Genomic DNA, 26,558 nt, shown 5'->3' with positions numbered 1-26,558 from the left:
CCACCCAGTAAAGCCTCTGATCCACACTCGGCTCATATTATCCCCACTCAAATGGTCAGCCTTGGCCAGGCTGTTCCCCCTTGGCCGCCCAAGATGCCATCTTCTCCCCTCACCTCCACCAGCTGGAATCCTGAGCTCCTTCTCTTGCAGAGGTCTTTCTTGATCCTCCTCCCCCGTTGTTACAGCGTTCCCCACCACCAAAATACTTCTGGGCTCTGAGGAGCAGAGTTAGGGCTAGGAAGGGTCCCAGAGGCTAGTTGGTGGCACCTGTTTAAGTTCCGTTTTGGTCCCCCTTCTGCCCTTCAGAGAAGAAAAGAAACTCCCCAAAGAAACCAATATCCAGAGGGGAGCAAAACCAATTCCTCAGATTCCACTCCCTGGAGATGGGGCTTGGCCCAGGTCACATAGGCAGGCAGTAGTATGGGAGACAGGGATTCGAACCTAGAGCCTCTCCCTTCTTAACTGGCCATAGGGTCTTCTGTAATCTTCTGGAGAGCAGGAATTGATTCATATCTATCTTTGTATCCTCATACCCAGAAGCCACTGGTCTTCTTCCTAAAATCCTCATCTTCAGGCTTAGTATCAGTTCTAAGACAGAACAAGGCAAGGGCTAGGCAATCAGGGTTAAGTGACTTGCTCAGGGTCACACAGCTAAGAAGTATCAGAGATAAGATTTGAAGGGATCCTCCTGAGTCCAGGCCTGGCACTGTCCACTGTGCTACCTACTAGTTACCCTCAAACAAAGCCTATTAAAATGTAATCTAATTGAACTCTCAATTTACAAAGGAGAAAACAAGCCCAGAGAGGTAAAGGGATTTTCCCAATGTCACACAGCTCCTCCATGGCTTATATAGGAAGAATGGGCAAAGCCAGGCAGGCCAGTGGAGGTGTTAGACCTGGACGGCAGAGGGGGATGTGGGAACTAGACAGAGACCAGGTGGAAAGAGAGGAAACAGGGGTATAGAGGGGACAAGAAGGGGCTAGAATGTGACAAATCTCTATAGTGGGAATTGTTGATGACAGATTCATTTCTTTCCTCTTTTCCCTAAGGGCTCTGAATAAGGAATTGGTGAGGAAGGGGCCTCAGAATGATGGTTAGGAATCTTAACTTGAGCAGGCAGAGAGGAGTCTTAGCCTGGGGATCACTGAGTATGTGGGCCACTTCGGTGAAATTATTTGAGCTATTACGGAAGGGCACATAGAGAGCCCAGCCAGGAGATAGCAAGTCCTGAGTTCAAATCAGACCTTAGACACTTCCTGGCTGTGTGACCCTAGGTAAGTCACTGAACCTCAATTGCCTAGCCCTTACCACTCTTTTGCCATTACTCAGTACTGATCCCAAGACAGAAATTAAGGTTTTAAAAAAACAGAAGAAAAAGAAGGGGGCAGGTTGGGATGAAAAGCCGGGATCTCAGAGTCACTGATTATTTAGGGGCAAAAAGAACTGTTTCACGAAATGGACTTCTCCATTAGTAGCGGTGTAATGTTCCTGAACAATCTGCAGGGATCTAGGAGAAAAAACACTATTCATAAGCAGAGGATAAACTGTGGGAGTAGAAACACCGAGGAAAAGCAACTGCCTGAATACAGCGGTTGAGGGGACATGACAGAGAAGAGACTCTAAACGAACACTCTAATGCAAATACTAGCAACATGACAATGGTTTCGAATCAAGAACACATGTGATACCCAGAGGAATCACGCGTCGGCTATGGGGGGTCAGGGGGAGGAAATGAAAATGATCTTTGTCTTTAATGAATAATGCTTGGAAATGATCAAATAAAATATTATAAAATTTAAAAAAAAAGAACTGTTTCAGGATACCTGAGTGGGAGCTTTGGAGTTTCAAAAGGGGAGCTGAGGCCCTGAATATAAGGGTCAGGTCAGAGGAAGAACAAAATTGGGCTTTGGAATCAGGAAGTCACGAGTTCAGGTCCAGCCTTGGCCATTTACTAGCTGTGGGATGTTAGACAAGTCTTGCCTTGATGGGCCTCAGTTTCCCCATCTGTAAAATGGGGGGGTAGGTGTAATAATCCCTAAGAACTGTTCCAGCTCTAAATCTAGGAACTTGTCTCAGAGGGTGTTGGGGATCCAGACGAAGGAAGCTGGGGGCGCAACGGGAGGGTTAGGGCTGGAGAGAGAAGGTTTTAGGCTCTCCGAAGCTTTGTCAGAACCCTAACTAGGAGACTCCGAGTGTAAGTAAAGCCCTGGAGAGCACAGAAAGTTCTGGCACATCCTAGAAGTTTGCTGCTTGTTGTTTATCGTTGACTGGGGACCAATGGCTTGGGGATAGAAGTTAGGACCTGAAGGTCTCAAGGAGGGTCCTAAGGAAGGAACCTCAGCCCGGCCCCCCTCTCCCCATCCCAGGAGGATGAAGTTGTCCTGCAATGCAGCGCTACTACCCTCAAGGAGCACATCAAGCTTTGCCTAGCTGCGGAGGGCTTTGGCAACCGCCTCTGTTTCTTGGAGCCCACCAGCAATGCCCAGGTCAGTAGGCTCATGGGATGCTCTGGGTGAGGAGAGCAGTGGAGTAGGGGATGGGGGGGGGGGAATTGAGATGGGGAGCCCTCTCAGCCACATCCTCTCACCAACCTTGACCAAGGGTCTCAGGGACCTCCTGGGACAGAGTGGGGACAGCTCAGACAACCCTTCACACTCCTCTCTCTGTCCTCCGTGCTCCCCCAGAATGTACCCCCTGACTTGGCTGTGTGTTGCTTCGTGCTGGAGCAGTCTCTCTCTGTGCGGGCCCTGCAGGAGATGCTGGCCAACACCGTGGAAGCTGGCACTGAGGTAAGACCAGGGCCTGGATCACTGCCACGAGGCAGTGTGAAAAGGATTTGAACACAGCCCCAGGGACACTAACATGGAGGCTTCTGGGGGTTCTAGAGGACTGAGGAGGGATAAAGATGAGAGGAAATAGAAACAGGCAGAGGAGGGCGATCAGAGATAGGAGAAAGGGTCCATGGGGAGACAAGTGAGCCAGAGATAGAGTAGGGGGAGTGAAGGGTGATAGAGATGGAGGGCAGGGGAGTCATGGGAGAAATGAGTCAAATGGATGGTCTAGGAGAAGTTGAGAAGATTCCAAAATGAGTGAAATGGAGCTAGAAGGAGAAGGGAGAGAGTGGGGGCTGAGCAAAAGAATCCCAGAACCTTAGAGGTGGAAGGGATGAAGAACCCCTTTACAAGGAAGTCATTATCCCACCTTTGCTTGAAGACCTCCAGGTGTGGGTAGCTCACTACCTCCCAAGGCAGCTCCATCCTGCTTGGAAGCAGCTCTTTTCTTTAGGACTCAAACCCTGAATTTCCCTTTGCAGCTTCTCCCCCAGGCTCCTATTCTGTCCTCTGGGGCCGAACAGAATAAGTTTATCCCTTCCCTCACAAGGCAGTCCATCAGTCATTAGGAGAGAGCTAGCATGCTCCCCATGGTATTTTCTCTTCTCCAGGCTCAGTCACCCCCTGATCCTTCAGCTAATCCTCCTGAGACAGGCCCTCTTGTCCCTTCCCCATGCTGAGTGCTCTCCTATGGCCACACTCCAGCCTGTCAAGGCCCTTTCTGGCATTCCGTCCCTAGAATGGCCCACAATCCTCTCTGGATGTGGTCTGAGCAAGGCAGAATTCAGTGGGACTGGGTCGCCCAAGTCTATCCTTTTTCCTTCCTTCCTTCCTTCCTTCCTTCCTTCCTTCCTTCCTTCCTTCCTTCCCTCCCTCCCTTTCTCTTCCTTCCTTCCTTCCCTCCCTCCCTCCCTTTCTCTTTCTTCCTTTCTTTTTCTTCCTTCCTTCCTTCCTTCCTTCCTTTCTTTCTCTCTCTCTCTCCCTCCCTCCCTTCCTTCTTCCCTTCCTTCCTCCCTTCCTTCCTTCCTTTTTTCTTTCTTTCTTCCTTTTTCTTTCTTTCTTTCTTTCTTTCTTTCTTTCTTTCTTTCTTTCTTTCTTTCTTTCTTTCTTTCTTTCTTTCTTTCTTTCTTTCTTTCTTTCTCTCTTTTTTTCTTTCTTTCTCTCTTTCTTTCTTTCTCTCTTTCTTCTCTTCCCTTCTGTCTTGGAATCAATATCAGTATTGATTCCAAGGCAAAAGAGTGGTAAGGGCTAGGCAATGGGGATGTAGTGACTTGCCCAACCCAGGACCTCCTATCTCTAGGTCTGGCTTTTAATCCACTGAGCCACAATCTGACCCCCTAGTCCTTTCTTAATGCAGTCCAAGACTGCACTGGTTGTCTTTGTTGTCATATCACCTTGCTGGCTCATAGTGAGCTTGTGGTCCATTAAGGACCTTACCTCTTTTCTTTAGCTGAGCTGCTGGATAATCCTGCTTCTGTGATTTTAGGGGGGGAAGTCATGGGGGAAGCTAAGAGGGACAGAGATCAGAAGGGAGGATTTCATAAGGAATGGAGATGAGGAGGGGGGTCAGAGAAATCATAGGTGGAACTTATCAGGGAGATGGGGGAACATGAGGAGTTAGAATGTATTTGGGAGGCAGTGGGACAAGAGTGTGGGATTGGGAGATACATTGGGAGATAGTTGGTTAGGATGGGATCCAGGGAAGGCCATGGGGTGGAGCTGGGAGCTGAGGTGATAGCAGGGAGGGATTTGTGGGGTTCTATACATTTCTGCCACCTCTATCCTCTGCCCAGCTTTCTCCAAGTGGAGTTTAGGAAAGGACAGGAAGGGGGAATTTGAGTCCAAGTCTCACCATTTCCTCTGCTTCTTTTCTACCCCCCACCCACCCACCCTACAGACCCTCAATTTGGATAAGTGGGTAGGTCCCGCCTGTTGGTGTAGCCCATCCCACCCTATCCCCACTCCCTCAGTGGGGTCAATGGGATCATCACAGCATGCTTCCCTCCACCTGAATCCCCATTGCCTCCTGGGACTAGGAAGCCAAAGAGATGGCGGAGGGGGCGGTCATTTTGTGCTCCAATGGCCTCCTTCTCCTCTCCATCCACTTCTACTCTTCCCTGATCCTATTCCTTCAGAATCCTCATCCTACTTTGGGATCTTCCCATCCTTCACTGCATGGGCCTGGGGGAGGGGCATGGAGCAGGGTGGACAGGGAGTCCAGCAGCCTTAGACTATTCTGTATGGGTGATAAGGACACCAGTCACGTGACCCATATGATAACAAGGGGGTGATATATTCTAGTCCTTATTACATGATCCTTGTGATATGGGATATGACCAGAGCTGCAACTAGGGGAGAGCAATGGGGCTTTGCCCCAGGGTACAAAATGTAGAAGATTCTGAATTTAGAGAGCATTTGAAGCCTTTCTCAGCACAGAAAGCATAGAACAAAGCATCTATTTCATGAGAATGATTAGTTAAAAGAGGTAGCTCCCATCTGGGGGGAGGGGCTAGACCCCCGGGAGCAGTAACCTCCCCAGCACTGAACTTTCTCTCTCTGGTTGGGAATTCTCATCCTGGAGGCTGTCCGTGGTTCCTAGTTTTGGCTCTGGATCTGCCCCAGTCACATGACCTATGCCAGGCCACAGAGGCATCAGTCCTCAGCACTAGACTTATACGATATGGGACTGGCCTAGGCACCTGGTCTATGTGATGACAAGGGGGTCCATGGGATCTGGGAGGGGCCAGGCATGACCGCAATGTTATAATGAGGCATGACGTTATAACGTATCAGTTGCCCCCAAATGCCACCTCCTCCTCCTCCGCCCTGTGAGAATGAGGCAGAGCTGTGGGCACAGGAGGAGGACATGTGTCCATGTGTGTGTACACATGTTTGTGTGTGTTCTGCCTTCACCAGGAATAAAGCCAGGGTCGTGCTCTCAAAGTGGGATGGGGTGGAGAGGGTGGGTCATGAGAGCCCCATCATTCAGAAATTCGAGCCTGGCCCCCTCCAGGAGGCAGGATACCATCCAGAGTCACACAAGTTGGGGTGAGCAGGTCACTGGAGACCCAGGTGGGCATAGAGGCAGTCTAGGATCATGGAATGAGCCTTTTCCATCCCCCAGTCTTAGACCCAAGGACCAGCTCTCCTCACACATTCTTCCTAGAAGTTCCTCCTCTCTGGGGTGGAGGGATGATGCTTGGGAGGGCAAGGAGAGGAAGGACTGGGAAAGGAAGAGGAGCTCATAAGGAAGGCAGGTTCTAAGCTGCAGTACAAGGTGTGAAGACAAGGGAGATTAGTCTCCCAAAAATGATCACAGGGGGGATTGTGAAGATGGGATTAACTCTCCCCTGCCCATTTTTAGATTTCTAAAATCTCCTGGGGCAGGGGAGAGTTAATCCCATCTTCACAAGGGGAGCCCTGGATGCTCACAGAGGTCTACCCTTTTCCCTCCCCATCCCCAGTCATCTCAGGGCGGGGGACACCGGACCCTTCTCTACGGCCACGCCATCTTACTCCGGCATGCCCATAGCCGAATGGTAAGTTCCTAGGGGTGGGGATAGGGAGTTATGGAGAGAAGAAGGGGGAGAGGGCTTGAGGGAAGCCTCCCAAAAGGACTGACTCCCCCCATGATCTCTCTCCCAGTACCTAAGCTGCCTCACAACATCCCGATCCATGACTGACAAACTCGCCTTTGATGTGGGCCTTCAAGAAGATGCCACAGGTCTGGGGAGGGGAGCTGCAAAGAGCTTAGCAGAAGTGGGGGATCCTGGGAGGACACTGAAGAACAGGGACTGATGGGGGAGGAGGTCAGTGGGCAGAGAAGGGCAGGAGGACCCAGGAGGAGACTCTGGAGAAGAGTTGTGGGGCCAGGGGAGAGCCCCAGTGGGCTGGTCAGTCTAACTCCTCCCCATCTCCTCCAGGGGAGGCCTGTTGGTGGACCATGCATCCAGCCTCCAAGCAACGGTCTGAAGGGGAGAAGGTCCGTGTTGGGGATGACCTCATCCTTGTCAGTGTCTCTTCTGAGCGATACCTGGTGAGAGGCTGGGAACCTTGGGGGGCTGCCCCCAATGCTTCCCATGCCCCCATCTGCTGTTACTTGGAGAACCAAATACAAATGGGCACTTTTCCCCTCCTGGTTCCATCCCTTCCCAGTGTTCTCTCTCTTCTCCGTGGTCCCCCTCTCTTGTCTCCATCCCATCTTTTCTGATCTTTCCTGGCTGCCTGCTTCCCTGACATGCAGCCTCTTCATCTCATCAGATTTCTTGACATTCATCTGAGCCCTTGCATGTCTGACCCTTGACCCTTGACTCCAGCATGATGACCTCTGTCTTCTGCCTCCCTTCCAGCATCTGTCCACAGCCAGTGGGGAGCTCCAGGCTGATGCCTCTTTCATGCAAACCCTTTGGAACATGAACCCCATCTGTTCTGAGTGTGAAGAAGGTAGGAGAACCCCTGAGCTTCCCCGGCACCAGCCAGAAAGGCTCAAACCTGAGACTTCTGCCCACTGTTCACGGAAAGAGTAATCCCTTCTCTCCCCACAGGGTATGTGACTGGCGGCCACGTTCTTCGGCTATTCCACGGCCACATGGATGAGTGTCTGACCATCTCTTCAGCTGACAGTGATGACCAGCGCAGGTCTGGCCACGATGGGGGCTTGGAAACCACACGCATTAGGGGATGGGGTCAGGCAGGACTAGAATTAGATGCTTGGGCATCTAGGTGCTTCAGAGGCCCTGTCTCCAAGGAATAGAGTGGGGGGGAGGAGACAGATCCCCTAGAAGAGAGGGTTGTGATGGGGACAGAGGGCTCAGATGTGGACAAGACTGGGGACCCGAGATCAGATGGGTTCTGATATTGGTATGGGACTAGGGATACCCAGCCTGGCAGGGCTTGAGCCCCAGATGGTGGAGGCACGTAATTGGGGTATCTGTGGACTAAAGATCTTGAGAATAGGAAGGGGATGGGGGGCCTGGATGCCAGGGCCTTGGACTAATAGGGTTTGGGATGCCCTCTGGTGCTCTTCCCTTCCCATTAGGCTGGTTCATTATGAAGGGGGTGCAGTGTGCACCCATGCCCGTTCCCTGTGGAGGCTGGAACCCCTGAGGATAAGGTGAGGGGGGCTGACACAGCAAGAGGATGCAGGATTTGGGTGGACGGGGATCTAGGGAATAGGGGATCCAGGGTGACCTGGAGAAAGGGGATCGAGGAGCTTCTGAATCTGACACCACTGCTGCCTCCCTGTCCTCCCGTCTGCCTCTCAGCTGGAGCGGAAGCCACCTGCGCTGGGGCCAGCCCCTACGGGTACGGCATGTAACGACAGGCCGGTACTTGGCGCTGACAGAGGACCAAGGCCTAATAGTGGTGGATGCTGCCAAGGCCCCTACCAAGGCAACTGCTTTCTGTTTCCGAGTATCCAAGGTACCAGTGGTTGCGAGTCTTCTTCCTTTTCCCATAAGCCACCCACACGAAGACCCTTGCTGCAGCCTTCTGAGCCCAAGTTCTCCTGGGGATTGTCCTGCAAGCAAATCCTCTGGCTCCATGTCTAACCTGGAGCAAGGCCCTTGCTACCTCTGGGCCTCTGTTTCCTTGTCTGTGAAATAGGGGTGGGGGTGGCTGGATGATCTCCAAGGCCCCTGCTAGCTTTGATATCCTGGGATTCTCTGCCCTCTAGCCAGCTAAGTTTGAGCCCCTAGGAAAGCTCTTTCCTAGAAGCAGTGGGACTTAAGGAGACCTGGGTTCAAATCTGGCTTGCTAGCTAAGTGATGCCGGGTGAGTGCCTGTGTCTCCCTAGATCGTGCCTCTTCTATCGGTAGAATGAAGGGGTAGGATGAAGTCAGCTTTGATCTGGGATTTGAAGATCCTAGAACAAGACCACAGGAATCCCCAAGCTGAACCCCTTGCAATCTCCCAAGCAGGCCCACACTCTGAGCCCCCCATGTCCATCCTTCTCCTCAGAGAGATCCTGACCCCCCCTTTCCCTTTCCTCCATCCGCTACAACAGGAGAAACTGGACACGGCCCCAAAGCGGGATGTGGAAGGGATGGGCCCCCCCGAGATCAAGTATGGGGAGTCGCTGTGCTTCGTCCAACATGTGGCCTCTGGCCTCTGGCTCACATATGCAGCCCCTGATCCCAAGGCCCTGCGCCTGGGCCTGATGAAGAGGAAGGTAAAGCCCTCAGAGAGGCTTTGGGGAGAGAGGCAGGTGCTGACTGAGGGCTAGAATGTGCTGGGGAAGAGAGATGGAGAGCACAGAAGTAGGAAATGGAAGAGAGGAAGACAGAGGCAGGAAAGGAAGGAGAGACAGCGGACAGACAGAAAAAGGCAGCAGAAGATGTCTGGAAGAGATCTGGGTTCGAATCTTGTCCCTGAGGATTGCTCCATGTGTGACCATGGGCATAAAGCCTTGATGAGGCTCACTTTAGTCGTCTGTGAAATGGGGATTGTGCTGACAGTGCCTGGTCCAAAAGTTGACCGGAAGTTTCAAGCGAGACAATGCTAGTAAAGTGCGTTTTAACCCTTGGACAATAGGCAATGGCCACCCTTAGGATGGTGGTGACCAAGAATCCTATATGTAAAAGGGAGTGGGACAAGGAGATAAGGAGAGGCAGGAAGAGAGACAGAGAGCTAAAGAGGCAGAGAGGGAGAGACAGAGAAGACACAGATTGCCACAGAAAGACAAAGTGGGGAAAGAGATGGCAGAGACGGCCACTGAGATCCTGTGAAGGGCTGGGATGGGGTGTGGAGCCTTCTGTCTCTGATCTCGCCATCCTCCATCTGCATCTCCCCTCCCCTCCAGGCCATGCTGCACCAGGAAGGCCACATGGATGATGCCCTGTCCCTCACTCGGTGCCAGCTGGAAGAGTCCCAGGCAGCCCGGATGATTTACAGCACAGCTGGGCTGTACAACCAGTTCATCAAGTGAGCCCCCCTGGTCCCAGCCTCCCCACCCCACGGTCTCCTGGCCTCAAATCCCCTGCCTCTGCTACCCCCCCAACTCTTGGCCACTGACCTCAGATGCCAGGCCCCTCATCTTGGCTCCCTGATCTTGACCCGGGCCACCAATCTGTGAACCCACCCTCAAACTTCTGTATTGTGACCTATGGTCTATTACTGTCCTGACAATGGCCCTGGCCCTGCCACCTGTCCGGCTCTGTCACTCCAGCAGCGCTGACCCAGCATGCCTCTAACCCTATGACCATGACTCTTGGCGCTAGTCTCTTGGATTCCTGCTTCTCCCACCCACTCGTCCCTGTCTCATGCTTCAGAGGTCTGGACAGCCTAAGTGGGAAGCCCAAGGGGGCTGCGGCAGCAGGTGTGGCACTACCCATCGAAGGGGTCATCCTGAGCCTGCAGGACCTGATTGGCTATTTTGAACCCCCCTCGGAGGAGCTGCAACATGAGGAAAAGCAGAGCAAACTCCGGAGTCTCCGAAACCGCCAAAGCCTCTTCCAGGAGGAGGTGTGGGCTTGGGGGGTGGGTCTATGGGCCTCTTTATGAGGGTGCACTCTATTCTGAAGAGTACAGAGCCTGGGCAAAGGGTACCAGGAGAGAAGGGGACTGCGACCGAGCTGCTGCACCAGCAGGGGAGACTGCTTCACTCTAATTGGCTAAATTTGGTAGAATCATAATAATGGCTAACATTTATATAGCACCTACTGTGTGCCCAGCACCATACTAAGTGCTTTACAGACATTATCTCATTTGATTCTCATAATAACTGTGAAGTAGATGCTATTATTGTCCCTATTTTACAACTGAAGAAATTGAAACAGACAAAGTTGAAGTGGCTTGCCCAGGGTCCCACAAGGCAGTCAGTGTCTGAGCTTGGATTTGAACTCAGATCCCCACTTCTAGCTGGGCTCTCTATCCACTGCATCAGCTAGCTGCCTACTTTAAATTCTTAGGATTTAGAGATGGAAGGAACCTCAGAGATGATCTAGTCCCATCTTACAGAGAAGTGGAAGGTAGGCAGAGGAAAGGGGACTAGGGATGTTTTGGGTAGCCCTACTCTACCTTCCACCCATAACCCTTCCAGGGAAAGCTGACAGATGAGAGGATTTGAGGCCTAGAGAGAAGGAAGGATTTGTCCAAGTTCATCCTTGACAAAATAAGCCATTCCAGTTTATGACCTTGTGATCTCACCAGAAGACTCCTGGCCTATAGCTGTTTTGACCAGTGCCCTTAACCTCTGCTGTAGGTAGCAGGATGGATAGATCACCATGTGAGTGAGGAAGACCCAAGGACAAATCTGCCCTCAAACATATTAGCTGTGTGACCCTGGGCAAGTCACTTAACCCTGTTTGTTTCTTCATTTGTAAAATGAACTGGAAAAGGAAATGGCAAGCCACTCTAGTATTCTTGCCAAGAAAACGCCCCAAAGGGATCCTGAAGATCCAGCAAAAACTGTAAGCCAAGCACTTTGCTAGGCACTGGGATTGTATATTTGAAATAGATTCTGCTCTTGGGAAAGTTACATTTTAGTGGAGGGATATGACAGATCCACATCATAGTGAACATAATTTGAGACAGGAGAGATCACTGACAATTGAGGTGGGGGCATGGATCAGGAAAGACTTCCTCTAGGAAGATGATGCCTGAACTGAGCCTTGAACAAAGCCTCTAAGAGGCAGAGGTAAGGAGGGAGATTCTGGAGACACGGCTCATGCAAAGACAGGGAGACAGGAGATGAGAGGGAAAGGAGAAACATAACATCAGTGGGGACCAGACAAGAGAGGACTTTCAGAGTGGCACTAAGGATTTTGTAACCTAGAAGCAAAAGGCAGCCACTAGAAATTTTTGAGTGAAGGGATGGAATGGCCAGCCTTGGCTTGTAGGAAGGATCTTGTGGCAGATGGATGGAGGAAAGACTGGAGGCTGGGCGGCCAATTAGGAGACTATTACTGGGCTAAACGAGAGGTAATAAGGACCTGGGCTGAGTGGAGAAAAGGGGACAGATGGCAGAAACATGGAGGTGGACCTAACAAGATTGGTGGCTGATTAGATGTGATCTGGGAGAAAGCATGAGGATGACTCTGAGGCTGTGAGCCTCAGAGAATGGAAGACCAGCATTGGTGCATCAAAGGAATAGGGAAGTTTGGAGGAAGGATGCATTTGGGACAAAGATGATGAGTTCTAGTTTAGACAAGTTGAGTTTGAGGCAGAAATGGGGAGCCAGAAGATCTCAGTTCTAACCCCATCTTTTTCCCTTATTTGCTGTGGTCTCTTGAGCAAGCTCTTTCCTACTCAGTTATTCTTTCTCTAAAATAGGGGTGAATTTGATTTTCCCCTCTTCCAACTGTACATCTTAGGAATGAATGACTGAGGAGGGGAAGTGGAAGGTAGGCAGAGGAAAGGGGACTAGGGATGCTTTTGGTAGCCTACTCTACCTTCCAGGGAATGCTGACTTTGGTTCTGAACTGTATCGACCGTCTCAATGTCTATTCCACGGCTGCCCACTTTGCTGAGTATGCAGGAGAGGAAGCAGCTGAGTCTTGGAAAGAGATTGTGAACTTACTCTATGAGCTTTTGGGTAAGAAGTTCCCACCTGAAGCCTCCATCTTTCAGAACTCTGGGCACTTGGAGTGACATTGTCCTACATCCTTTGTTTCTCATCCCCCCCCCAGTTTCCCTCTTCTACCTCAGACCTTCACTCCAAGACCCTGTCCTCTAAGGAGTGGGGTACCCAAGGTCTCTTGGTCCCATGTGGCATTAGAGATGCTTCTGATTTTGGACCATTCTCCCCCTTTGACTCTCCCCATCTACTTTCTTCATCCTCAGCCTCTTTGATTCGGGGAAACCGTACCAACTGTGCCCTCTTCTCCCACAATCTTGACTGGCTTGTCAGCAAGTTGGATCGGCTGGAGGCCTCTTCTGGTATGGGGAGTCCTGGGGAAATTGACAGGGGGGAGGGTCAGATTTGAGCATGAGACCCATAGTGAGGCAGAGACAGCCCCTTAGGGAAGCCCAGAAGGGAGAGACCCAGAGAGAGACAGAAGAAATGACAAAGTCATAGAGGGAGACAGAAATGAAGAATTCAAAAGCTGGAATAGACTTAAAGAGACCAGTCAGTCCAGTCCCTTCATTTTCTATGAGTAAATTGACATCCTCCAGAGAGGATAGATAACTTCCCCAAGGCCAAAGCTAGCAAGTAGGAGAATTAAAGATAGGAATAAAGGTAAGCAGAGGGAATCCTGAAATGAGATAAAGGCAACAGGAGGGAGAGTTGGAGAGACAGTGGCAGCCAGTGCTGGAGCCCATGTCCTGCCTGCCATCACTTCAGGGATCCTAGAGGTTCTTTACTGCGTACTGATCGAGAGTCCAGAAGTACTTAACATCATTCAGGAGAATCACATCAAATCCATCATTTCCCTTTTGGACAAGCATGGCCGGAACCACAAGGTCTGTGCTCCAACCTCCAACCCTGACCTCTCACATCCTTGCCTCTCCTCCTCCAGCCTTTTACCCTTCTTCCCAAACTAAGACCTGATTCATTCCCATCCTGTGATCTCTGAACCTGTTCCCCTCCCTAGATCCTGATTTTTGACCCTATCTTCTAACCTCTTTAACTCTTGACTTTCCTTTTCCAGGTTCTGGATGTGCTGTGCTCTCTCTGTGTGTGCAATGGCGTCGCTGTCCGCTCCAACCAGGTCCTGATCACCGAGAATCTCCTTCCAGGGCGTGAGCTCCTACTGCAGACCAACCTCATTAACTATGTCACCAGGTCTGAGTCTGACCCCAACCCTCTAGCTCAGACCACTCTGGCCCCAGTGTCACCAGGGTCAGATCCAATGTCTGATCTGAGAGCCCTCCCCTAATCCCCACTAAACTTAATCCCTGTGTACTCCAAATCCAGACTAATACGAGAGATTCCCAATACTCCCATTATCACCCTATCTTCAATCCTATCTGCATCTCCCTTTTCATAGTTCCTCCCTCTTCTCTATTTCCTTCATGTCCCTTAATATTTTTCCTCTTCGTCTCCTCTCTTGTCTCTCCTTTATTTCTTCCTCTTATATCCCCTGGTTCTCTCTCCTTCTATCTCTCCCTCTTGTGCATCTTTCTTCTCTTTCTTTTTAACTTCCCCAGTGCTTGTATCTCTTCTTTATGTCTACTTTCCTCCATGTCTCTCCTCTGTTTCTGGCCCTGTACATCCCTGCTTTTGTTCTTTTCCTGTATATTTTGTGTCTTTGTTGTTTCACTCTTTCCTTATGCCTTTTATTTTACTTCCATATTATTCATTTTTTTTGTAAATGAATAATCTTATAAAACCAAAACCCCAATCATATACCCAAATAAACAAGTGGTAAATCATATACTTTCATCTGCATTCCTACTCCAGCAGTTCCCTCTCCATCCTTTTTCATAATTTTTCTGGATCATTATATTGCTGTTAGTAGCAAAGTCTATCATATTTGGTCGTTCCATAGTATTGCAGTAGCTGTGTACCATGTTCTCTTGGTTCTGCTTATTTCACTCTGCACCAGTTCATGTAGGTCTTTCCTACTCTCTCTGAAATCATCCTATTCATCATTCCTTACAACACGATAGTATTCCATCACCATCATATACCACAATTTGTCCAACCATTCCCCAATTGATGCAATCTATTCATTTTCCAATTTTTTGCCACCACAAAAAGAACAGCTATAAATATTTTTATACAAGCAAGTCCTTTCCCACTTAAAAAAATCTCTTTGGAATTCAGATCCAGCAGTGGTATTATGCCTTCTTTTATCACCCTTTGGGCATAGTTCCAAATTGCCCTCCAGAATGGTTGGATCATTTCACAACTCCACCAGCAATGCCTTAGTGTCCCAATTTTGCCACACTCAAATATTTATCACTTTCCATTACTGTCATATTGGCTGATCTGACAGATGTGAGGTGGTACCTCAGAGATGTTTTAATTTGCATTTCTCTAATCAAGAGGGATTTAGAACATTTTTTCATATGGTTATTGAAAGCTTTGATTTCTTCATCTGAGAACTGCCTATTCCTTTGACCAATTATCATTTGGTGAATGATTTTTATTCTTATAAATTTGACTTTGTTCTTTATTTATTTGAGAAATAACACCTTTATCAAAGAAATTTGTTATAAAAATTTTCCCCAGTTTGCTGTTTTCCTTCTAAATCTTGATTACCTTGATTTTGCTTGTATAAAATCTTTTTAATTTAATATATTCAAAATTATTCATTTTACATCTTATAATGTTCTCTCCTCAATCCGTCATAAATTCTTCCCTTCTCCATAGATCTGTCAGGTAAACTGTTACTTATAGTATCACTGCTTATGTTTATATCATATATCCATTTTGACCTTATCTTGGTAGGGAGTGTGAGGTATTATTCTAAACCTAATTTTTGCCATAGGTTTTCCAATCTTCCCAACAGTTTTTATCAAATAGTGAGTACTTATCCAAAAAGCCAGGATCTTTAGATTTATTAAACTCTAGCTTGCTGAGGTCATTTACCCTTAGTCAATTCCATTGATCCACCCTTCTATTTCTTAGCCAGTACCAGATTGTTTTGATGATCAATGCTTTATTTAAGATCTGGTACTGCTTGGCCACCATCCTTCACTTTTTTTTTCATTAATTCCTTTGATATTCTTAATCTTTTGTTCTTCCAGAAGAACTTTGTTATTATTTTTTCTAGTTCTATAAAAATAAGTTTTTGGTAGTTTGATTGGTATGGTACTAAGTAAGTAAACCAATTTAGGTAAGATTGTAATTTTTATTATATTAGCACAGCCTACCCATGAACAATTAATGTTTTTCCAGTTGTTTAGATCTAAATTTATTTATGGGGAAATAATTTTGTAATTTTGTTCATATAATTCCTGCATTTGTCTTAGCAAATGGATTCCCAAGTATTTTATATTGTCTAGAGTGACTTTAAATGGAGTTTCTCTTTCTCACTCTTGCTACTGAGTATTTTGGGAAATACATAGAAATGTTAAAGATTATGTGAGTTTATTTTGCATCCTGAAACTTTGCTAAAGTTTTTATTTATTTCCATTAGCCTTTTGGTTGATTTTCTAGGATTCTTTAAGTATACCATCATATGATCTGCAAAGAGTGATAGTTTAGTCTCCTCATTGCCTGCTTTAATTTCTTCAATTTATTTTTCTTCTCTAATTGCTAAAGGTAGCAGTTCTAGTCAATATTAAACAATCATGGTGATAATGGACATCCTTGCTTCACCCCTAATCTTATTGGGAAAGCTTCTAATTTATCCCCATTGCAGATGATACTTGCTGATGATTTCCAATAAATACTTATTATTTTAAGGAAAGATCCTTTTATTCTTATGCTTTCTAGTGTTTTCCATAGGAATGGGTGTTCTTTATGTTTTGGGGTCAGCATCTCTTTCTTTCCTCTATCTCATGTCTTCCTCCCTTCCTATTTCATTCCTAGGTCACCCTCCCTTTAGAACTCTCCTGCCTCCATTGTCTATCTCTATATCTCTCCTGCCTCTATCAGCTCTTTGTATCAGCTTTATTCTGTATCTCATTCTGTACACCTCTCTTCCCAGCATACGTCCCAATATCTTCGTGGGCCGGGCCGAGGGGACCACGCAATATGGGAAGTGGTACTTTGAAGTCATGGTGGACTCTGTGGAACCCTTCCTGACTGCCCAATCTACACACCTGAGGGTGGGCTGGGCCCTCACTGAGGGTTACAGCCCCTACCCTGGAGGTGGGGAAGGCTGGGGCGGCAATGGTGTTGGGGACGACCTCTACTCCTATGGATTTGATGGACTGCACCTCTGGTCTGGTACATTACCCTGAACTTTGGGAGCCCTGACCTATTTCCTAGAGTCTTGATATCAGGGAGATTCTAGGCTCTGAGCCCTAATGTCCTAAAATTACTCCTCTCTGATCCCAGTTTCTAAGGACCCCTGACCTTATAAGGACACCTGACTGTCTCTTAACTTCTAAACATAATTGCCAAGACCCATAAATATAGGGGATCCCCAGCTTCTGAATCCTTTTTCCTGGGATTCCCAGCCTTTGGTCTATAATGCCTAGAATCAGTTGTCTCTGACTTTCATGTATTCTGGGGTCCCTGATCTCCCCAGATTCTGACCCATGGGGACTTCCAACTCCTATTTCCTAGAGTCTCTGAGCCTCATATCACATGGGGACCCCACTGCCCCATGCCACTTCTGTGATCCCCATACCCCTTTATTGCAGGGCGGGTGGCTAGGCCAGTGGCCTCCCCAGGTCAGCACCTCCTGGCTGCTGAGGATGTGGTTAGCTGCTGCCTGGACCTGAGTGTCCCATCCATCTCATTCCGAATTAATGGCTGCCCTGTGCAAGGGGTCTTTGAGGCCTTCAACTTAGATGGGCTCTTCTTCCCTGTCGTGAGTTTCTCTGCTGGTATTCGGTAAGAAGATTGCTCTCCTTGCTTCTACTCCATCATCTTCTCTCCCATCAATGTCAACTTCCCTTTCTTCTTCCCCTTCCAACCCTGATGTAATGTGCTTTATTCAACACCAGAGTGCCCGTCCTCTGCAAAAAAGCAGGGTGAAGGCCCCTTCTCATGTCTCTTTAGAACAAGTGGTGAAATTATAAGGGCATGGGGCAGCTAGGTGGCTCAATGGGTAGAGAGTTGGGCCCAGAGACAGAAGATCCTGAGTTCAAATCTGGACTCAGAGACTTTCAAGCTGTGTGACCCTGGGCAAGTTACTTAACTCTAATCACCTAGCCCTTAGTGTTCTTCTGCCTTAGAACCAGTACTTAGTATCAATTCTAAAACAGAAGGGCAAGAGAGAGAGAGAAAGAGAGAAGGAGGAAGGAAGGAAGGAAGGAAGGAAGGAAGGAAGGAAGGAAGGAAGGAAGGAAGGAAGGAAGGAAGGAAGGAAGGAAGGAAGGAAGGAAGGAAGGAAGGAAGGAAGGAAGGAAGGAAGGAAGGAAGGAAGGAAGGAAGGAAGGAAGGAAGGAAGGAAGGAAGGAAGGAAGGAAAGAAGGAAGGAAGGAAGGAAAGAAGGAAGGAAGGAAGGAAGGAAGGAAGGAAGAAAGGAAGGAAGGAAGGAAGGAAGGAAGGAAGGAAGGAAGGAAGGAAGGAAGGAAGGAAGGAAGGAAGGAAGGAAGGAAGGAAGGAAGGAAGGAAGGAAGGAAGGAAGGAAGGAAGGAAGGAAGGAAGGAAGGAAGGAAGGAAGGAAGGAAGGAAGGAAGGAAGGAAGGAAGGAAGGAAGGAAGGAAGTATGGAAGGAAGGACGTATGGAAGGAAGGAAGGAAGGAAGGAAGGAAGGAAGGAAGGAAGGAAGGAGGAGAAAGAGAGGAGGAAGGGAGGGAAGAAATAAATTATAAGGGTACCATTTCTATTCCCTCACCACTTCATGAGACAAAAGGGTCTTAGACCTTGAAATCACTAGACCTGGGTTCAAATTCTAGCTCTGACATCAGTTATCCATGGTATGAAAAAGTCACTTTTCCTGGGCCTAATTTCTTCCTGTATAAAATGGAGTAAAGAATATTCCTATTGTCCAGTATTTCTTTGAGGAAAAAAGACTTTGTAAACATTCAAGCATGGGAAATGGGAGCTCTGTTGTCCTCCAGGATCCCTTTACAAGCCCCCACCCCTAAATTCCCTTCCTGTACATGACTCTCTCACCGTAGACACTTCTTTCAAGGCTTCCCTATGATACCTATGCCCCCTTCCTCTCTCCTTCTCCGACACAGGGTCCGGTTTCTCCTGGGTGGTCGCCATGGAGAGTTCAAATTCCTCCCGCCACCAGGATATGCCCCATGCCATGAAGCCCTACTCCCTCGAGAGCGGCTCCGGCTAGAGCCCATTAAGGAATACCGTCGAGAAGGACCCCATGGGCCTCACCTCGTAGGACCTACCTGTTGCCTGTCCCACACCGACTTTGTGCCCTGCCCTGTGGACACTGTGCAGGTAAATTGCAGGGGCAGTAAGACAAGTCAGGCAAAAAATAGCAAGGGGAAGCCTAGAGAAACTGTCTGGCCTCACATATGAACAGCATCCAAATAGAATCCCAGTAGAGTAGAAGCTTGCTGAGGGCAGGAGTGCATCATTTTTTTATCCTTGTATCCTCATCATCTAGCATGGTGCCTGGGCATATGGTAGGTGCTTTAATTAGTGCTCATCAAATTGATTTGTAGAGGGAAATGAGATAACGCAGTGAATAGAGCATCAGGCCTGGAGTCAAGAGGATCTGGGCTCAAATCTGACCTCAGACCCTTCCTGGCTATGTGACCCTGGGCAAGTCACTTAACCCTGATTACCTAACCCAGGGGTCCCCAAACTATGGCCCTCAGGCCACATGCAGCCCCCTGAGGCCACGTATCTGGCCCCCACTGCACTTCCAGAAGGGGCACTTCTTTCACTGATGGTCAGTGAGAGGAGCACTGTATGTGATGGCTTCAAAGTCGCTCACGTATAGTACTACTTCCAGTGACATAATCCTTTGTGTGGCGCCTTAGAACAAGGCACAGTGCAAAGGATTATGTGGCTGCACAATGGAAGACCTCAGCATGGTGAGCCGCGATCTGGGGGAGGGGATTCTGCACTGTGTATACTGCTGCCCAGTTAGGGTTAGTTTTAGGGTTAAATTTTTAAAGTCTGGCCCTCTAACAGTCTGAGGGACAGTGAACTAGCCCCTGTGTAAAAAGTTTGGGGGCCCCTGGCCTAGCCTTTGCCATTCTTCTGTCTCTGAATTGATAGTAAGACAGAGGTAATGGTTTTAAATAAATAAATTGAATTCAACTGAATGGGGGGGGGGGTCACCAACTAGATGTGGTAAAGAAAGAAATGAATGGAATGACCTAAGAAATTTGGGGGGGTGGGGCTAAGATCTTGTGTGCTGTGCCTTGAGCAAATCATTTAACCTTCATGGGACTCAGTTTTCTGATGTGTAAAAAAAGGGAGCTGGAATGGATAGCCTCTATGTTCCCTCCTAGCTCTAAACCTCGATGCTATAGTACAATATGTGGGGAAAGGAAGAATTGGAGACTCTTAGGAACTTGTCCCTTCCCCTGCCAAGGAAGGGAGTTGTAGAAACAGCACTAGGTTAGGAATCAAAGATACTAAGGTTAAGTTCTTTGGAGTCTGGAGGGCTCTTATGATCTTTTGGTGATCTCTTGGGGCCTTACTATTCTCCTTTATAAAATAATAGTCAGACTAGATCTTCTTTAAGGCTTGTGCCAAACCTATGTTTTGTGGTCTTTTTTTCATATTCTGTCAGTTGATCTTTTCTTGTTGGAGACAAAGATAATCAGAAATCTCCACTGATCATGGGACCTCAACTTCCCCCTCTCAGAGCTAGACAAACCTAGCCAGAAGACAAATAAGAAAGAAACTGGATAGAATTTTAGAAAAGTTAGATATGAAAGAGCTCTGGAAGAAATTGAATGGGAACAAAAAGGAGTATACTTCTTTCCCAACTGTATAAGGCACCTTCACAAAAATCTGCCATGTGTTAGAGTATATAAGCCTCACAATAAAATGCAGAAAAGCAGAAATATTCAATATACCCTTTTCAGACAATAATGCAATAAAAATTACATTCCGTAAAGGGTTGTGGAAACATAGATTAAAAGCTAATTGGAAATCAAATAACCTAATCCTAAAGAATGAGTGGGTCAAAGAACAAACCTTAGGGGAGAAATTGATAATTTCATTAAAGAGAATTACAACAATGAGGAAACATACCAAAATTTGTGGAATGTAGCCAATGAAGTATGAGGGGAATAATTATACCTCTAAATGCATACAACAATGAAAGAAAGAGCAGATCAATGAATTGGGCATGTGACTTAAAAAAAAAAGACTAGGAAAAAAGAACAGATTTTTAAAAAAATCTCCAAGTAAACACCAAAATGGAAATCCTGAAAATTAAAGGAGAAATAAATAAAATTGAAAGTAAAAAGACCATTAAACTAATAAAGAAATGTAGGAGCTGGTTTTATGAGGAAGAAAAATCAATAAAACAAACCACAGGTTAATTTAACTTAAAAAATGAAAGAATATCAAATTACTAGTATCAAAAACAAAAAAGGGCAAACTCACTATCAATGAAGATGAAATTAAAGTAATTATTAGGAGTTATTTTACCCAATTATATACCAATAAGTGAAAATCTAAGTGAAATGGATGAACGTTTGCAAAACTATAAATCACCCATATTAACAGAAGAGGAAATCAAAAACTTCAAATAAGTCCCTGTTGATCTTAGAATGGGTAAGGAGGAAATGAGTAGCTGGGGGGCTCTGTTTTTGAACAATGAGGTTCCATAACTACTGTTTAGAGTTAGACAGGAGCAAAGGGAGCTGATCCTTAAGCCTAGGAGAAAGGAGAAAGAAAGGTCCTAGGAAGACTAAGAGGAAATAGGGGGAGGGATCACATCAGTGGGAGGCCAGTGACTTCACATGGCCATTACTCTTCCAAAGATTGTTTTGCCACCTCACCTGGAGCGGATCCGAGAGAAGTTGGCAGAAAACATCCATGAGCTCTGGGCTCTGACTCGCATTGAGCAAGGATGGACCTATGGCCCGGTGAGAAGACTGACTCCAGTGGGATTGAGAAACTGGCCCTGGGAGGAGGGAGGATTTTCCCATCATAGAATAAAAGGTGTCTTGATGGACATGGGAATGAAGGGAAGGAAGGATGAAGTCTGGGATATGCCCAGACTAGAATCTGGAAATGACTTCTAATTGCCCCAATGACATCCCCTTCACCAAAACAGGTACGGGATGATAACAAACGGCTTCACCCATGCCTAGTGGACTTTCACAACCTTCCAGAGCCTGAGAGAAACTACAATCTTCAGATGTCAGGGGAGACACTCAAGTAAGGAGACTGGAATTGGGGATAGAGACATGGAAGCTGAGAGAAAGAGAAAGAGGGAAAAGCACAGACTTGGGGGTGAGAAGGATGCATAGATAAAATGGGAAACAGAGACAATCTGTGATCTAAGGTCAATGGAAAGACCAAGAAATGGGCTGTGAGGGAGAAAGGTAGAGCAAAGTAGGAGAAGCATAGAGAGAGAAAGGGAGAGGGGAAAGAAAGAGACTATCACAGAGTGATGAGGAAACAGGAAAACAGAGATTGAGACAAAGGTGGCGGCAGATGCTGATTCAGAGAGAACTCAAGAGAGGTCTTGGGATAAGGTAGAGTGGAGAAAGGTGTGGGTTTGAGGGATGGGCTTAGTGGCTGACCCCTGCTCCCTCTGTAGGACCTTGCTGGCTTTGGGGTGCCATGTAGGCATGGCTGATGAGAAGGCTGAGGAGAACCTCAAGAAGACGAAACTCCCCAAGACGTGAGTTTGGAGGAGCCTGGAGTGAAGTATCGGGGATGGGACATAGAGAGGGTAAGAGGGTTGAGGTCCAAGACAAGGGATCATGGGATCAAAGGGGAAGGTTTTAGAGGCTAAGAGTCCACAAATGTCTTAGTAGACAAGACTGGGGGACTAGGTCTACAGAGATAAAATGTAAAGGAGAAATATAAAGTCTACCCTCTGGGCCCCCAAACTCAGCTGCACAGGTAGAGATAGGTTGGTGAGGCATGACTAGACCTACGGTGTGTTAGTGGGATCTAACCTCAATATCACCAGCCAAATTATCAGCCACTGTTGACATTCAGATACAACATTACTACCTTAAGCCATCACATTCAGGGAGACCAAGACCAAGGGACAGGGGATAGCGACCCTCTCCTTGGCCCTGGTCACACCACCAGATTCATCTAGAGTCTGGTGTTTTATTCTGAGCAGCACATCTTTAAGGCCATTGGAAAATGAGTGTGTCCAGAGGAGGGTAACCAGAAGGGAAAGAGAACTAGTGAGCATAGGGCCTATGAAGATCAATTCAAGGGACTGGGGATCTTTAGCCTGGAGGGGTGGGATTGCATGAGAGCTGTATTCAAGTATCTGAAGTGCTATCTGTCTCCTGGAAGAGCTGTGGACTTGTTCTGGAGTGAGGGGAGATTGCTTCAAGGCAGATATGGACTTAATATCAGAAAAGGCTTCCTCACATGTTTATTGACTGACTCTTAGATCCAACCCAAAGTGGAATGGGCTACCTGCCCTAGGAGGTGGTGGGTTAAGCTGAGATCCCTTGTCAGGGATGTTAAGAAGAAGATAATTGCTCATGTCTGGATCACTCTAGAAAGCCTCCCAACTCCCTTATAATTGTCATTCTTGGTAACAGAGTCAGAGATGAGGGGGGCCAGAAGGTCAGAGGTTAGAGGTCAGTGCTTTGGGGCATCCACAGGTACATGATGAGTAATCGGTATAAGCCAGCTCCATTGGACCTAAGCCACGTGAAGTTAACACCAGCACAAACGACGCTTGTTGATCGGTTGGCTGAGAATGGGCACAATGTGTGGGCAAGAGACCGTGTGGGTCAAGGCTGGAGCTATAGTGCTGTCCAAGACATCCCTGCCCGGAGGAATCCCCGCCTTGTCCCCTACCGCCTCCTGGATGAAGCCACCAAGCGTAGCAACAGAGACAGCCTCTGCCAAGCCGTGCGCACTCTCTTGGGTTATGGCTACAACATTGAGCCACCTGACCAGGAGTCCAGTGAGTGATCCCAATCCAAGGTCTTTGAGCCCTCATTCACCTTTAGGATCCAGGAGCCTAGCTTTTTACCAAACCAGAGAGGATCCATCTTTCTCTCCTTTTCTATGCTCTTTTCTCTCCTCCCCTACCTGACTCTCTAGTTCTTTCTCCTTCCATCTCTCTCCTTTCCTTCCCTCCCCCCTCACTCTCTGTTTTCCCTCCCTCTCTCTGTCTCTCATCTCCCTCTCTGTCTTTTCATCTCTCGTTCAGTTTTTCCTGTCTTTTTTCTTTCTTCCATTTTCCTGATGTCTTCTCTTCTCTCCTTTCCCTTGCCCCTTCTTTTTCTATCCCTACATCTCTCTCTTTTTGACTTCTCTCTTCCTCCCCTCGCGATGGCCCTTTGACTCCCCCACGTGCCCAAATCCTTGGAAACCTCTTTCCCCTTTATCCAATTCATCCCCATTATGTTCCTCACTATTTGGTCGCTTCTCACCCATCCCCTTCCTTGGTGTTTCCTGCATCCAGGCCAAGTGGAGAGCCAAGCAAAGGGGGACCGAGTGCGCATCTTCCGGGCAGAACGCACATACGCAGTTCAGAGCGGCCGCTGGTATTTTGAGTTTGAGGCTGTCACCACTGGAGAGATGCGTGTAGGCTGGGCCCGGCCAGAGCTGAGGCCGGATGTCGAGTTGGGAGCAGACGATTTGGCTTACGTCTTCAATGGCCACCGAGTGAGTACCTCCTGCCCACCTTGCCCCTCTCCCATCTTCCTAAACTCAGCTTCTTGTACCCAGCCACCTACATTTCCTCTAGGGAGACTCCTCTCCCCAGGCTTGCTGTAGCTCAGCAATGTCCTTGGCCTTCCTCCTCGATGAACCTCCAGTCCATCTGACTTGTTCTCCCAAGGAGGAATCTCTTTTTCCCCACCCTTCTGCAGAAGGCAGGGTCATGCTCTCTGCCTGGGCTTCCGCTGAGAGAGGCAAGATGGGCCCTAGGAACTATCAGGGCCCATCGACAACATTTCTCCCTTCCTTCCTCCCACTCATCTCAATACTGTCCCACAGACATCCACTTTCAAAATGAACTCTGATGCAGAACCGAGAGGAAAATGAGTCACAAAAAACCCCAAAGGGCAATTTTTCTCTCTTCGTCTATGAATATTCTTCCCTTCATCCACCCATCTATTTATTGATTTTTTATCTACTTATTCGTCTATTCACCCAGCTAGCTTTCCAAATGTTCTTTCATTGATTCATTCATTCACCTCTCCCCACTTTATTTTTTAAATACTTATTCTATCTTAGAATCAATACTACATAGTGGTTCCAAAGCAGAAGAACAATAAGGGCTTGGGCCCAGATTTGAACTCAGGACCTCCCATCTCTGGGCCTGCATTTGCCTATCTTTATTTTTTAGACCCTTACCTTCTGTCTTGGAATCAATATTGTGTCTTAGTTCCAAGGCAGAAGAGCAGTAAGGCTAAGCAATGGGGGGAGGGGGGAGTCAAGTGACTTGCCCAGGGTCATACAGCTGGGAAGTGTCTGAGGCCAGATTTGAACCCAGGACCTCCCATCTCTAGGCTTGACTCTCAATCCACTGAACTACCCAGCTGCCCCCCATCTGCCCATCTTATTATTTATTCACCCACCTCTCTATTGATTGATTGATTCATTCATTCATTCATCTGAATTTTCATTCATTTGCTCAATCATTCATATACCTAAGATCTTCACCTTCGTACCCTTTGGTCTCTTGATTCACTCACCTACTCATCCATCCATCCATTCTCTCCTTCTGTTCATACATAATCCATGCACACATCTATCCACATTTTTGCCTAAGATGAGAATACTGGCAGACACCGAAAGAGGAGAGGAAGAACACAGGGCGATGGCAGGGAATTAAGATGTCGCTAAGTATCCTCTTCATTCTTCTGTTCCTGAAAACTACCCTGTTTTCTTTGTGTTTTTCCATCTGTCTGTCCGCTTCTCTGTTCTTTATATCCCTGTGATGCTCTCTCTTATCCACGAGGATCCCTCTCTCGGCATTTCTGCAGGGGCAGCGCTGGCACATGGGCAGTGAACCATTTGGGCGACCCTGGCAACCAGGAGATGTGGTTGGATGTATGATTGACCTCACGGAGAACAACATCCTCTTCACACTCAATGGAGAAGTGCTTATGTCCGACTCAGGCTCAGAGACAGCCTTCAAGGATATCGAGATCGGAGATGGTGAGGATACCCATCTTAGCCCTTCCTCCCGCCTCCCCTTGTCCCCAGAATTCTTGAGACTCCCTTGAGGCGACAGTAGAAGGAAACACTTGGATGTAGATCCAAATATCAACTCAGATACTTATTAGCTACGTGTCACAAGTCACTTACCTACTCTCTGCCTCAGTTTCTTCATCTGTAAAATGGGGGTAATAAGTACAAACCTCTCAGGTATCCTATAAAATGCGATAATATTTCAAAAGTGCTTTACAAAGGTTAAAGCTCTGGGTCAATACCAGTCATTGCTGCTCTTGTTCTTCTTGTTATTTTACCCAAGTTGCTATAAAAAAAAAGGGTTTTGTAAACTTAACAGCCTCAGTGACATGGAAGCTATTATTATCTACCTCTGAGTCCCTGTGATCCTCGTCTCCTCACCCTATGCCCCTCTCACCCTCCCTCCCATCCAGGATTCCTCCCTGTCTGCAGCCTGGGTCTGGGCCAGGTAGGACGCCTAAATTTAGGCCAGGACGTGGGATCTCTTCGCTACTTCACCATCTGTGGACTCCAGGAGGGCTTCGAACCTTTCGCCATCAACATGCAGCGGCCCGTCACCACCTGGTTCAGCAAGAGCCTGCCCCAGTTTGAACCTATGCCTCCAGACCACCCCCACTATGAGGTGAGACCTCCTCTTGCCCTCTAGAGCTACCCCAGCTGCTCTCCTGCCTTCCTCCCACTCACATGATCCTTTGGGTCTCCTCTACGGCTGTTATCAATGGGGGATGCGCTGAACTGGGAGTGAGGAGATTGGAGCTTGGGATGTGACTCCCCACAGGGTAGGGAAGCTGGGCTGGGGTCAGAAGGACGTGAGTTCAAATCTGACATCTGCCACTTAAAATCTGTGTGACCCTAAGCAAGGCATTTAACCTTGATGCCCTCAGTTTCCTCATCTGTAAAATGAGCTAAAGCAGAGAATGGCGAACCGCTCCAGGAT

General features: G+C 47.8%; 1 protein-coding gene across 4 annotated transcripts in view; it reads left to right on the top strand.

Annotated features, from left to right (window-relative positions):
• Nucleotides 1–26,558, top strand: part of RYR1 (ryanodine receptor 1) — a 96,051-nt gene that overhangs the window by 2,231 nt on the left and 67,262 nt on the right. For all 4 annotated transcript variants that reach the window (XM_056796146.1, XM_056796144.1, XM_056796145.1 and 1 more), the window contains exons 2-27: nt 2,368–2,487; nt 2,686–2,790; nt 6,297–6,371; nt 6,478–6,556; nt 6,756–6,868; nt 7,182–7,275; nt 7,377–7,470; nt 7,871–7,945; nt 8,097–8,253; nt 8,837–9,001; nt 9,632–9,753; nt 10,101–10,293; nt 12,229–12,364; nt 12,613–12,708; nt 13,115–13,233; nt 13,422–13,555; nt 16,371–16,612; nt 17,032–17,224; nt 18,523–18,739; nt 21,253–21,357; nt 21,549–21,652; nt 22,038–22,121; nt 23,074–23,381; nt 23,886–24,088; nt 25,414–25,588; nt 26,035–26,243. In XM_056796146.1, the coding sequence (XP_056652124.1) occupies nt 2,368–2,487; nt 2,686–2,790; nt 6,297–6,371; nt 6,478–6,556; nt 6,756–6,868; nt 7,182–7,275; nt 7,377–7,470; nt 7,871–7,945; nt 8,097–8,253; nt 8,837–9,001; nt 9,632–9,753; nt 10,101–10,293; nt 12,229–12,364; nt 12,613–12,708; nt 13,115–13,233; nt 13,422–13,555; nt 16,371–16,612; nt 17,032–17,224; nt 18,523–18,739; nt 21,253–21,357; nt 21,549–21,652; nt 22,038–22,121; nt 23,074–23,381; nt 23,886–24,088; nt 25,414–25,588; nt 26,035–26,243 (3,717 nt within the window). The remainder of the gene's footprint in view (nt 1–2,367; nt 2,488–2,685; nt 2,791–6,296; nt 6,372–6,477; nt 6,557–6,755; nt 6,869–7,181; nt 7,276–7,376; nt 7,471–7,870; nt 7,946–8,096; nt 8,254–8,836; nt 9,002–9,631; nt 9,754–10,100; nt 10,294–12,228; nt 12,365–12,612; nt 12,709–13,114; nt 13,234–13,421; nt 13,556–16,370; nt 16,613–17,031; nt 17,225–18,522; nt 18,740–21,252; nt 21,358–21,548; nt 21,653–22,037; nt 22,122–23,073; nt 23,382–23,885; nt 24,089–25,413; nt 25,589–26,034; nt 26,244–26,558) is intronic.

Source organism: Monodelphis domestica, chromosome 4 (genome assembly GCF_027887165.1).
Source record: "Monodelphis domestica isolate mMonDom1 chromosome 4, mMonDom1.pri, whole genome shotgun sequence".
In the NCBI taxonomy this organism is placed as follows: Eukaryota; Metazoa; Chordata; class Mammalia; order Didelphimorphia; family Didelphidae; genus Monodelphis; species Monodelphis domestica.
This window is presented reverse-complemented; position numbering and strand designations above follow the sequence as displayed.